Here is a 14,314-nt window from a genome sequence, read left to right as displayed (position 1 = left end):
ATATATATATATATATATATATATATAATTTTTTTTTTTTGACTGTTTCATTTATCAACAAGAAAAGAAAAACTTATCACAAAGAAGGACATTCTGATTTCAAGGTAAAAAAAACTCCTTTATTGATTAATCATACAATTATTTAAGAAATAGTCATATTAACAAGATTATGTCCACTAATTAGTAATAACCAAAGTTTTTGCCTTACTTTCAAGGAAAAAAACATTTGTTTTAAACTGTATTTGTTATAAAGAAATTAAGAAAATGACATGAGCACTCTGATCCGGACTCTCTCGTGATTTGTGGAAATGCGTAGAATTATTTTAACCTTTCAAATATTTGTTTATGTTTCCCGTTTTGGATAGAAAGAACATAATGTGTATTTAAAAAAAACACACATACGGACTATCAATTTACATGACCAATCACACGACAGCGCAACAAGCGCCTCCCCTTCTCTCACTGGCTAACACACTTTTGCAAACTCGTAGTATTTTGTGTTATACGTAGCATTTTATGTATATTTTTTCTCAGTACTTCATTATAATGATTTTTTTAATACATACAATATTCATTTTAGTGCGCAATTTAAATAAATAAACACAGCACAGTCTAATCACATGACAGCGTAATAAGCACCCGCCTCTCTCTTACTTTGATTGGCTGAGACACTTCCGGGCTCTCATGTGATATGAGGAAATATCAGCTGGAGTTTTTATGTTTACGTGTAGAAGTGAGCTACACGCTTCGTAGAAGCATGCCTTTAGTTTGAATGTGAATAGTTTTTATTATTATTTTTTGATCTTTTAATTAGATATTGCGAACATGGCGTGTTTGTGGTTCGTCGTTGCCGTGTTGCAATGGTCTGTTTTCGGTAAGGCTAATGTGCATGCCAACTAGCAAGAATGAGCAATATAATTCATAATGATAAATCTAATGCAGAGGCAAAAAGGTCATGAGTAATCAAATTCCATTAAAATTGTTGTTTTTTTGTACAGCAAATCTTCCTGTAACATATAAGCAGATTAGAAACATCTTGATAAAAAAATATCGCGCCTTGCATTGAAATGGCTAGTAATGCAGTGAACCCTCGTTGTTCGCCGGGTTTACGTTTCACATAGTTGCGGTAGACGAAAACCTTTACATTTTTATTATTTTACATTATTCATACTTTTGAATTCTGTAATTTACACCAAAATCAAAGATAACAAACAACCATTTTTACTGGCTCAAGTATTTGTTCAACAAATAAAAGTGCCGTATAAACGTGTTTTCTTATTTTATTTTTTCATACAAATATTAACTTTTCAAGTGAGCGAATGGTGCCTAATTTTTTAGTGATAGGCGAAATCCTCAAAGTGGAAAACATTTCTTATTTTACTATATGTTTGAATACTGTATTTTACACCAATATTAAAGAACACACATTTTTACTGGCTCAAGTATTTGTTTAACAAATAAAAGTGCTGTATAAATTTTTATTAATTGTATTTTTTTCAAATAGTTACTATTTAAGTGCGTAAATGGTGCATAATTCTTTGCACGCAACATTGATTCTTTCTAATTTTACTAATACTAACAAGATAAAGTAAATCTGATTGAAGGTTAATATGATGCATATGCATGGTTGTTATTATACATCCTTTCCTGGATGGGAACAAAAATCTCAAGTCTGTTTATGTTTGCAGATTGCGAAGCAAAAGCGCTGCCTTCTCTTCCAGATTTCGGAACGTCTTATCATGTGAAAGGTGAACTGAATTGTTTTTGTTGACGCCACTTTATCACTAAATCTGTTTTTTTTCTTACAGGATTGATTTCTTTGCCTTATGCTGAGATCAAGGAGCCCTTTGAGGCCTGGTTGGATCTGAAATCAAAGTCCAGTCGTATTGACTACTACCATGGTGAGAAACAATTTTTTGGTTCTTTTTTTACCGAGTGGGATGTGAAACCCAAAATGTGCGAGTCTTGCACCCTCATGTGACTCGAGCGCATTGTGAAATCTTTACTGTTTTGTGTGCTTAGTTTGTCTTTGTTTTTCTTTTTATCACTTGTAACAAAGCAAGGTAATATTTTTGGAATGATAAGTTAAAAATAGGCCACCGTTTTTTTTCTCTACCTTTAACCTTTTCATGGACCTCAAGTGTGTTTAAAGTGTATGTTGGCCTCCCAGTTTAAGGAACTTTTTTTGATATTTAAAACAGTTTTGTTTGAGGTCAGATTTTCTGTATTTTTTTTTCAGAGAACTTAATGGTTTATTTTATCTGTAGGTGCCTGTTTTGATCATTTAGATTCTTTTTTTAATTATTGTTTTTGTATTTCTATGATAATAATTTTAATAACAATTAAATAATAATAATAATAATAATGTTTTATAGTGAATCTAATTTTTATTTTATTTATTGTTTAGGTTATTTTAATTCTAGTTTTATTTTCAATGCCTCTTATCATTGTAATTATTTGGTTTTATTTTTTATATATATATATTGTGATTTTCTATATATATATATATATATATATATATATATATATGTATGTATGTATGTGTGTGTGTGTGTGTGTGTGTGTGTGTGTTGTTTCCAGATCAGGGGATGGTGTAATAATAGTCTGCAATAATAGTCTGTGCAATAACCTGTGCAGCCCTTTGAGACTCTTTGTGATTAAGGGCTATACAAAAAAAATGACTTGACTTTACTTATATAATAAAAGAAATTCTGTATTCAGCGAACATTTGTGTATGGAAATTAAAAATATTGTTTTCATTCAATTTTTTAGGTTCTTGTTTGTAATTATTTCAAAACAGGTCCATTTTTTATTATTTAAAGTATTTTTTAAACTATTATTTTGCTTATATTTTTCAAACTATTTTCTTCTCTAAAAGTAACCAACTCAAGTCCTGTTTATTTGTGTAGTCCTTCACAAGAAGTCTCAAAGGGCTGCACAGACCACAGACTATTACAGACTAATATTACAACATCCCCTGATCTAAAACCTACACAGGGGCAAGGAAAAACGCATAAGCATGAGGTCAATAAAAAGACAGTACATCGACATAATTAATATGAATCAGTACTTGCAGAAGGTCCAGAGGTCAACATTATTAATAGGCTGTCAAATAAAAGTGTGTTTTAAGCCTAGTTTGAAACACTTGCACTAGGGTTGCAGATCGAATCTCAGAGGGCAGAGCACTTCACCGCACCTGGCCCCGAATGGAGAACGCTTTCGAACCTACGGATTTCTTTCTTGGCTGTTGGGATTACGTGGAGACCAGTTATGAGCGAAAGTTCAGAGCAGAAACATTTGGTGGAAATTAAATCTGTAAGATATGAGGAGGCAAGTCCATGCAAAGTTTTGTATAATACCAACAGAACTTTTAAAGCTGACAGGGAGATAATGCAGGTAATCTGAATTGGGGTCAAACTTTCTTGTCTTCGTAAAAAGCCTCGCCGCAATATTTTGTATAAATTACCACTATAATATTTTGTTATTTTTGTTTTTACAGTATTTTGTTATTTATATTTATTTTGTAAATATTTCTGTTTACTATCCAGCTGATATTTTTTTAGAGAATGAAAATTGCTCATGTTTTGTTTATTTGCAATCCTTTTAATGTGACCCCTTTCTGTAGGGCAAGTGTCGACGTACCAGCTGGGTGCCGAGAAGCCTTGGGGAGCTTCCTACAAGATCACGCCGGAGACCACCGAAGAGGAGCTAAACGTGATGAAATGTTTCCAGGTCAACGGAACCAAAGACGAGACTGTCACCACGCAGGCCGCCTTGCCAGACGTGCAGGGATTCCAGGTCTTAAAAATAAATAAATACTATGCAGTAGACCCCCTGGATTTGGCAGCCCCACCTTACGAAATGCTCACTTTACTATGCGGATAATGAGTTTTTTTTTCTATACAACATTAACACCAAATATTTTCACGTCTCTGAGACGCCTGTCTGCTATTTGTCGATGTCATATAATGTATGTAAGCTATTGGTTTTCGTCGCAGCATCATGAAAATGCTGAAATGTTATTACCTGATTTACCTCCCATGTCACCCAAGGCATTTTTGTCTCTGCTTTCAGTTCAGAATTTTGTTTGCTTCGTGAAGACCATAAGAGTCGGTGATGCAACATTATATATTTTGTACTGCATTCACTTTGGATCCAAAGACTTTTATGGTTCTAAAGGAAGAAGCAAAAACATAATAACCATGGGAAAGAAGCTTGCGATTATCAAAAATTATGAAAAGGGCGCACAAATCGCTACCCTCGCTAACTTGCATTTGACAATCAGCAATACAATACAGATGTTTTTGTCCTGTATTTATTTGCTGCAAGCATTTTCGTCAGGCCTGGCCTGTTCTCTTTTCCATTCTGTCCACCAAAAAGTGATGCACCCGTGCAGCCGTGACCCATTATCCCTGATCGCATTTTGCTGCAAATGGCAGGTCACTTTTGTCGAGCCTGGCGACTTTTTATTTTTTATTTCTATTTTTTATTTTGCACTTGTGCAGCTGCGATCCATTATCCCCAATCCCACATTGCAGTAAGTGGGGACTGGTAGAAGGTACTTTTGCCCAGCGGCGTGCTGTTCTGGGCCACTTTGAATGTAATGCTAGGTTGTGGCCGCAATCCATGTCCCCCGGTTTATTATTACTGAAAACACTTTTTTTTTTTGTTTCAGGCTGCTTAAACGCACCATTGTGGGCAGCTAAAATGAATATACTGTTTTGTCTGTGATCCGATATTCACAGCGTACTATTGCTGACAGTGGAAACAGAGAAAGAGAATTTATGTCCATACAAATTAACATGACTTGACATGTCCTGCAGTTCTTTGGCAGCGAACCATTATCCCCAGTCGACTCGTGCTGAGAGTGGGGGCAGAGAGCATGTTTGTGTCCTGCACAATTGTGCCTGAGATCTATTATCCTCAGTTGACTATTGCAGAGAGAGAGAGAGAGAGCGAGAGAGAGAGAATTTCTGTCCTGCACAATTGTGGCTGCTATCCATTATCCCCAGTCGACTATTGCTAAAAGTAGGGGCCAGCAGATCACATTTTTTTTCTGTTTGGGCATGCTTTTTGCATGCCATTGTGGTGCACCTTAAATGGACTACACTGTTTTGGCCGTGATACATTATCCTCGGTCGACTATTGCTGAGAACGGGAGCCAAGAGAGCAGATCTGCGTATTGTGTGGTGGTGTTTTTTTTCGTGTTCTTCCCCACCTTAAATGAACAGCAACCAGGCCGCCGTGGTCTGTTATCCCCTGTCGATTATTGCCTTTGATTTCCTTTCTAGTTCCTCCGGATGGAGTACTACTCTGGTTCCTTGTGTGAAGTGTGGCAGAACATAACCACAGTGGGCCACAAGAAGAACACGTACACGTTGTGGGTGACCCGCTTGGAAAAAGGTATCGGGGGCCGGGGTCCTCCCCCGGCACCGCTGCACTACGAGATGATGGGCTACAACACGTTGCTGGGATCCCATTTCGACAAATATTTTGTGGACTACGAGGCGTTCTCCACCCATGTGGACCCAGAAGTGTTCTCCCTCCCTGAAGGTTTGTCCGCCCTTCCCTGAAAAATATAAATGTAAACATTAAAAGAAGAAAATTCCAACAAGGTATGAGCTGCGGTGGATTTCCCGGTCCGGGGGTGGAGCATCACTTGCTAGCCAATCCCATGAAAGATCTTATCCAGGTGTCGTCCCAAAAACACTCTCGTCGCATCTTCGAGCATTTCAAAGAAAAGTTCGGTCGTCGCTACGGCAACCAGCGCGATCACGAAGCGCGTGAACATGCTTTTCTGCACAATCTCAGGTGAATTTGAGTATTATTTATTTATAAACGTCTAAATATTTATATTTTCTGTAGAATTTTAAAATTGATTTTGTATTATCTTGATGCCACAAGACCACAGTCATACACGAGTTTCGATAACTATAGTCAATTCAAGACAAGTTTATTTGTAGAATAGAATTGAATAGTATAGAATATACCTTTATTGTCATTGTTACAAAATGGGTTAACATATTGTGACAACGAAATTGGGCATGACACTCCAGTTTCACACATTCACAGTGAGGTAAATAAACCAAGAAGATAAGGAACAGAGAAGATAAGGTTATAAAACAAGGAGGATAAGGTTATAGTTATAATTTACACCACCGCTCTGGTGTTTGCAGACCAGGAGAGCTTGTCGGAGATGTGCACACCCAGAAATTTGAAAGGGTGGACTCTCTCCACACAGTCTCCTTTTATGATGAGTGGTGCTGGATTCCTGCCATTCCTTCTGAAGTCCAGTATCAGTTCTACTTCTAAGGCTTAGTGTAAGTCCCTCGATGATACCTGGTATTCGCAGCCATCCCCAATTAAAGGTTCAGTGTGTATTATATAGCGACCCTCCAGAGCTGTAAAAGTACTTCATGTGATTAAAACAAGCAAAAATACATGTACTATTTCAAAAACATCGTTCTTTTTTTTTGTAAACATTGAAAAAGCCGAGATGTTTATGTTAGCCACTAAAGCTCGCCGCTAGCCACTATTGTTATTGTTAGATGCTCTTGCTTCGTCCTTCAGTATCACTCGAACGTCACCGGATCTGTGATTCAGGCATCTTCAGCTTTTCTTTCCATTGTTTCCTTCTGTAGTCACTCTTGTTAGCCACTCAGCTGCTAAGGCTGGCCTCCCTCCTACTTTGTCCTTTGTGTCACTTGCCTTCTACAGCAACATGCAAGTGGAAGAAGAAGAGTCCCGTCATTCTCGCATCTTCCATTTATTCCCACTATTTCCCTCACTAGCCATTCATGTTGACCCCTTGGTTGCAGATCATTGCTCACAGCTATTATTATCGTTAGCTGTTCCGTTTAAATAAAGCTTGCTCTTGCAATCTTTTACTGGCTACTAGCTTTTCCCACCAGCCGCTAAACTCCTTTAAGCTGCTTCAGGTGTATCTACCTGGCTCGGTCTTTGGTTGTCCCTCGCGAAGATTAAGATGAGTTAATTTGCGCTGTTGCTAGTTGAATTAATCCTTTCTAATGCAGGAAAAATCATGAATTTGCCTTCTAAATTTTATGCTTCGGGCATAATTTGTTCGCTTTAGCTCCGTTTTATGCTACAGTGACCTGTTGTGGTGATTTCACATTTGTCAATTGAAATTAAAAGTATTATTCCCATTTGATTCAATATTATTGGTCTGTTTTTGAATGTTTTTTAAAATTCTACCTCATTCTGGTTCTATTTTCGTCCCTCGTAGATATGTCCACTCTAAGAACAGAGCGGGCCTTTCCTACACGCTGGCCCTTAATTCACTCTCTGATCGCACCATGTCGGAGTTGGCCACTATGAGGGGCCGCAAGGGGGGGAAGACCCCCAACCGAGGATTGCCCTTCCCCTCACACATTTACAAAGGGGTTCAAGTGCCCGAATCGCTTGACTGGCGCCTCTATGGTCTGTCCACACCTGAAATTCAGTTTTATTTTCATTTTCTTTTCTAATGTTTGTCCTATTTGGGGTTTTTTTCAGGCGCTGTGACCCCAGTAAAAGACCAAGCCATCTGTGGATCCTGCTGGAGCTTTGCCACCACGGGGACTTTGGAAGGGGCTCTCTTCTTGAAGGTAGCGTTCCCTTTTATTTTGTTTTTGACCATTTTATGAACTTTCTTTTTTTCTTTCCAGACAGGCTCTCTGCAGGTTCTGTCCCAGCAGATGTTGGTGGACTGCACGTGGGGCTTCGGCAACAACGGTTGCGACGGCGGTGAGGAATGGCGTGGTTATGAATGGATCATGAAGCACGGCGGTATCGCCACCACTGAGACTTACGGGCCTTATATGGGCATGGTGAGATGCTCCACTTCCTTTGCGAAAAAGACTACAAATCCATTGATGACATTTAACATTTTCTATTTTAAAAATATATAGTAAAATGTGTATATAAATATTTATATATATATATATATATATATATATATATATATATATATATACAGGTATATATAAAAAAAAAGCAGTGTTTGAAACAACGTCTGCCTGGACGACCGGGACGTGCATCTTTTACGTCGGGCGTACAACTTACAAAACGTCTCCGCCCGGGTGGCCGACAACTTTTTTTTTTTCCTTTCAAATCAAACGTTTGCTTTATTCCGATTTCGAAATCTTCGTTGGGTTTGGAAATTTCCGAATTTCGATTCGTTTAGCATTTTTGCATACTCGGCAGCCGATCAGAAGCCCGCGTCGAATAACTTCGTGCTTCCGTCTCTCCCGAGCGTTATAAAGTCGTGCATTTGCATAGCATTTTTCAAAGTAGACGCACAGAGAACACAAGAAAAATGGAGAAGTGGTTAGGAATCAAGCCAAAACCTCAGCCCCAGAAGAAAGATTTGAAATAAGCTTAACAAAATTTATGAAGCTACGAAACGTAAATGTACATTAAAAGCATCGTGTGAAGAGGAGTTCACGTGGCTTGTAGCAGACGACGCAACGCAAACATTGCATGAAAGAAGATGAGTAAATACAGGTACATACTGATGGCAGATGGAAAACAGCGATGTCATATACATGCAATGGATGTTATAAGTAGATTTATAATGAACTTAATTTTAAAGTGTTGTTCTGTTATATATTCTGATTATCAATCCTTAATACTTTGCAACAATGTGTTTTTTTGTGATTAGTCGTCTTATTGTGTTTCAAATTGTGAAAAATGGGGCAGTCAACTTTTCAGAGTTGTCTGCCCTGGTGTCCGCTAACTTTTTGTCACGAGTTTCAGACACTGATTTATAGTCATGTAAATTTGTGACGCCCTTAATCACAAAGAGTCTCAATGGGCTGCACAGACCACTGATTATTGCAAACTACAGACTATTAATACACCGTCCCCTGATCTAAAACCTAGATGAAAAACTCAAAAACCTCAACATGAGGGAAATGAATAAATTGTGAATATTTTTTCAGTTTTTAGAAAAGAAATTATATTAAATAGTAAATGAAAAAAAAATCCGTCAACTATCACTATAGGTACTGCCAATTTTCTTTATGGATTTAAGATTACTTTTTACGTTATATAATTTGTATATAAAAAAAAAAGTACAAATCCCATGATGTTTGCCATAGGCATGCTTTTTAGATCAAATCAAGGCACTTTTTTATTTTTCCATTTAAAAAGTTTTGCAAGAGATATAAATTCAGAAAAAAAAGATTTGCATTAGAAAAATATAATTTTAATATATGAAAGACACATTAGGCGTTGACCTTCTGTGGTCTGTGAAGCCCTTTGAGACTTGTTGTGATAAAGGGCTATACAAATAAATATGACTGTTATATATTATATAACTATGTTCTCCACATATTTTAACTACACTCCTTTGGTCATTTTTAAGTAATACAATTACTATAATAAAAAAAATACAAATCCCATTTTGAGATTTTCCAAGATATGCCTATTGTATTAAAACTTGGCACTATGAAATATTTTGTATTTGTATATATTGTTTCAAATATATATATAAATTTTATCATTTTTGCATAAAATCAATTATTTATATTGGTATAATCATTATGTATTAAATATACATATTTTTTTTAATTTTTGTGATCTAATTTGTTTAAAAAAACATTTACAAACACCATGATGAGACTTAGCTAGGCGTTCTTATTAAATTAAATCAAGGCATTTTTATTTTCCTTTTTTTTGTAAATATTATTATGAATATATTCTTCATTAAAAATAATAATATTTAGGTTTATTACTCAATTTAAAATCTAAAAACTCTCAACCTATAAAAAATATATTGTTAATATTTAACTCTATATTCAAAATATTTTTAAAAGTTCTGTTATTTGTGTATTTAAAATGATGTGACATGCCAAGACACACTTATTAAATGAATTAAATGTTTGGGCATTTGAAAAAAATTGTTTTTGAAGTGGTATACATTGGGAAAAGTGCTGAAAAGATACCTGAAAACATCTTATTTGACACAGTAAATTGAAGGTGTCCAAAGGCGTGGTTGTTGTAGCCTGGTGCTATATAGTATATTTTGTCTTTGTGTTTTTATTGTTTTTTTCTGCTAAGCATCACAAAACCTGTGAATAAAAATGTGTTTTTCTTTTTGCCTTTAGAACGGTTTCTGCCACACTAACAAATCGCAACTAATGGCAAACATCCGCAGCTACACCAACGTGACGTCGGGCGACGCAGACGCCCTAAAGGTGGCGCTCTTTAAGAACGGCCCCGTTGCTGTTAGCATCGACGCCGGGCACCGCTCCTTTGTCTTCTACAGTCATGGTGTCTACTACGAGCCAGCCTGCGGTACGTTAGTAAGATTTCACAGATCCCTTAAACAACTAGGTGATAGGGGTACCAGTTCCTGTGGTGTGTCTTGGGGAAGTATAACCTGGTGGTGCCCATTCCTCTACAGGCCATTTTTTGGGCTAGGGGTTTGGTTAACCACAGTAAACAGATAGTACTGGTTCCAATTGTTACCAGTAGCAGGAGAATCTTCTCATCTGACTCAGATACAGCACCTTCATTATCTGGTCGCCCTCTCTTCAGAGATGAACCGTACCTCGGCATTAACAGGCAGCGACGTGTGACAATACTGTTACTAGATCCTAAATCGCTGGGGGGGAAAACTATTTTTTTCTATTTAATAATACTACGTTGGGTTGTTTTTATCCAAAAATCAAAATTAAGTCATTGTGCCAAAAGTGAATCCATTATTAAAAGATATGTTGTGTCTTTTTAAAAGCTCCCGAGAAAATGTCATCCTGTACAAAAAACTGAATTAAATTTGGCAACTTGTGTTAAATAACCTCCTAAAAACACTTGGTTGTTTTGTAAAAAAAAAACAACCCCAAAACAAACAGACCTAGGTTGTTTTATCCCGAGAAAAACATATACATTGGTAATTTCTTTTAAAAGCTCAAAATAAAAAGAGTCGTTCAAAAAAAAAACAGAGCAAAATTTTTTTTTTTTAAACTTCACTTTACACTTACATTGTGTTTTAAATGACCCAAAGGGTTGGTTGTTAAAGGTGGTGTGTGTTGTTTTAGGTGTCCTTAAAAAGCTGAAAGTAGAATACTTTCTCTATTAAGTATGTGTTGACAATAACCAACTGAGTTAAAAGAGCCTCTTTAATTTTTCTGCTTAATCCATCCATCCATTATCTGCACCGCTTATCCCCAGTAGGGTAGCGGATGTGCTAGAGCCCATCCCAGCTATTTTGGGGCTGTGGGCAGGGGACAGCCTGAACTGGTTGCCGGACAGTCGCAGGGCACACGAAGACATACAACTCACTAGCTCGCTCACACTTAGGGACAACTTAAGTCCTTCAAAAATGGTCCAGGACGCGCAACAATTTAGGAAGCAGGAAAGGGAGGATGGGTCTGGAGATTGATTTGATGCTTAGCGCAGTTTTTTGTCAGTGTAGCATGAAAATAGTACTAGTAGGAAAATGTATGTTTCAAATACAGTCCAGACGCAAACCCAACCTCACAAAAAGAAGAGTTTATTCGAGCGCATCAAAGAAGATAAAATATGCACGTACTTCATAAATGAACTGTATGAGGCTGCAATCATGACTTTTGGCCAGGAGATGGCGGCAGAGAGTAACAAAGTTTCAAATTCCGGACAGCAACTCTTAAGTAAAAAAATAACCCCATACATAGTCGTTTTATCTGAAAAAAACAAACAAAACAAAATGTAGTTTGGTCGCTCCTTTTAAAAGCTCCCCAAAAATGCCCGCCTCGTACTACTGAGCTAAAATTGTGATTCATTTATCATTTTATTTTTTTTTACTCAACTTTGCACCCCAAAACTGTGTTAAACGACCCAAACAATGGACCATGTAAAAAACTAAAACAATAAAAGACCTGGAAAACCCCCCAAACTGGTTGTTTCTTTTACCTCACTTGATCATTTGATTTACAGCATTATTTATTTTCTTAATCAGGCAACACTACGGACTCCCTGGACCACGCAGTGCTCGCCGTGGGATTCGGCACCTTAAACGGAGAGCCTTATTGGTTAATCAAGAACTCGTGGTCCACCTACTGGGGCAACGACGGCTACATCCTCATGTCCACAAAAAACAACAATTGTGGCGTCACCACTGATGCCACTTATGTCACGCTGGCATAGGTTGGCACTGCTCTGCTGCAAGCCAAAAATCCAAAGTTGGGCTAATGATGACATGATTCAAAGAGATTGCTTAGATTATTTTACATGTTTTTTAATGCCACTATTTCAGATTTTGATGACAAATTCAATGTGCTGCTAAATAAAAATGTTCTTAATGTCAATTGTCTTGTGGGTGCGTTACTATACTGGCCACCAGAAAGCGGTGTAAAACTGTATGTATTATTTAAATTGAATCAAAATTGATATACCACTTTTCGCACAACGAATTGCTTTTTAACACAATTGTTAAAAGATATAATTATTTAGAGTTTAGGGAAAAATTAAAGCAAATAATAAAGTAAAATTTGCACGAGAAAAACAGACGCACCTTAAATTTACTAATAAAATTAGAGGAATAGTACACAAAAAAAATGCTGTTAAGAAGTGCAAAAACTGACTAATCATAAACTAATCCCATATCAAATTCATCAACCCTTATTTTCTTGAGATTTCGTTTTGGATTACAAATGTTGGAAAGAAAAAAAAACTGAAATTTTAATTTAATCAACAACTTTACTTAATGTTTCACAGATAGCAAATTTTTAAAACGGTACGGGTCATCTCACACACAATGATTTAAAAAAAAAAAAAAACGACTTTTACACTGATTTCCAATTGCACTCGACAACACAGTCCGATCTAGTCAAATATTACACAATATACGTTTCAGTTATTATTGGACTAAAATTTTCTGTGGGGAAAAAAGTGATTTTACGGTACAATTATTTCGAAAAAAAAAAAGTAAATTATGCACGTCTACAGCAGATGACGCCATTGTGTCGTTCTCTAGCCACATACAAATACAGGAAGTCGTTTTAATGTTGAAAGGGTTACCCGGATGTCGCCTTACAATTTTTCACGTCACAATGGATTTTTTTTCATATACAGTAATTTGTAATTACTCAGTTTTATCATATTTTACGGGTTCTCAAATGTAAAGAAATTATTCTAAATATTACATTTTTTATTCAAAAGGTACAATGTTTATTTACGTCACAAAGTATTCATTTATGATTTAACTTTTCTTAAAAAGAAATTAATGATTTATTTAACTATTCATATCGTTTTTTTAGCTCCCGACCAAAACAGGAAGTTGTTTTATTGTTGGAACGCCTACCCGGATGTTCACTTCACAATTCAACGAAATTCACATTTGGCGCGGGCAAAGCTTTTCTTTTTGACGTCACTCAGCAAAAAATCCACTCGCCGTGGCGTGAATGTGTCAAACTCCGCCGTGTCAAGGATTGGTTCGAATTCAGATCCACTTTGTTTTGGAAATGACACCAGAGACATGTGGATATTCAAACTTAACCGCGGAAAGTTTTAATTGAAAGGTAAGCGATTTGTCTTTAACGTGGTAACTAGGTGACGCCAATTATTCTTGCCCGGTGTTGTGCACACCGGCCACAACAAACTACTCGGTGCGTTATGAAAAATCACTGCCACCCCCATTTTAATCTCTGGAATTATTTTAACGAATCATTAATTTTTACCAACGTTTCCACTGAAGGTAAGGGATTTTTTACGTGGTAACTAGGTGACACCAACTATTCTGCCTTGCAACAACTACCCTGAGTCGAGAAAAGAACTCGATCGAATTCAATTAACTTATCGTTAATTCTCACAACAGAGAAATTTAGGAATGTTGTTGAAGTACTGTCATATCGTTATATACTTTAAATCGTTGTGGGTTCTTTCAGTTACGTTCAGTTTACAACAGAGTAGTTCGATTATTTTAAAACGAGGATCTCTTCTCTCTATATTCATAATTTGTGGATAACATATTAACGGCGCTAAATTTGTTAAACTGTGCAAATTCTTGCACGATTTTTTCCCCCTCTGCAACTCTGATTAATCATCCATGGATTTGTCATAAGTGATTTATTGCAATAATATGTGTGTGATGCAAGAGACAATTATGGCTACATATATATATATATATATATATATATATATATATATATATATATATATATATATATATTTGCAAGGTAATGCAAGTCCATAAGGAAAATAGTAAAATAGTGCAATGACAATGTAGTCATCAACACAGCCCAGAAAATCATTTCTCAGTTTTTTCCCTGTCTGGAGAACATTGCTTGCTCAATGGCATTTGCAGCAACATTGTGCAAAAAATAAGAATATG

At 36.4% G+C, this 14,314-nt stretch overlaps 2 protein-coding genes across 2 annotated transcripts in view; both read left to right on the top strand.

Moving 5' to 3' along the window:
* The first annotated feature begins 665 nt into the window (after positions 1-665).
* On the top strand, positions 666-12,290 carry LOC148370817 (digestive cysteine proteinase 1). The gene is made up of 11 exons (XM_088328589.1): positions 666-874; positions 1,689-1,748; positions 1,809-1,901; positions 3,626-3,798; positions 5,292-5,553; positions 5,616-5,811; positions 7,247-7,440; positions 7,516-7,607; positions 7,668-7,829; positions 10,110-10,299; positions 11,942-12,290. The coding sequence occupies exons 1-11, from the start codon at positions 826-828 to the stop codon at positions 12,127-12,129; spliced, it is 1,659 nt and encodes a 552-aa protein (XP_088184715.1). The 5' UTR covers positions 666-825; the 3' UTR covers positions 12,130-12,290.
* Positions 12,291-13,350: 1,060 nt separating this feature from the next.
* Positions 13,351-14,314, top strand: part of dennd3a (DENN/MADD domain containing 3a) — a 33,870-nt gene continuing 32,906 nt past the window's right edge. Inside the window, exon 1 of the mRNA XM_088328588.1 lies at positions 13,351-13,502. The gene's annotated coding sequence lies outside the window, so the exon portion shown is untranslated. The remainder of the gene's footprint in view (positions 13,503-14,314) is intronic.

Source organism: Urocampus carinirostris, chromosome 2 (assembly GCF_059441175.1).
Source record: "Urocampus carinirostris isolate Australia breed hairy pipefish chromosome 2, RoL_Ucar_1.0, whole genome shotgun sequence".
Classification (NCBI taxonomy): domain Eukaryota; kingdom Metazoa; phylum Chordata; class Actinopteri; order Syngnathiformes; family Syngnathidae; genus Urocampus; species Urocampus carinirostris.
The sequence above is the reverse complement of the archived record's forward strand: the minus strand, read 5'-3'. Positions and strand labels throughout refer to the sequence as shown.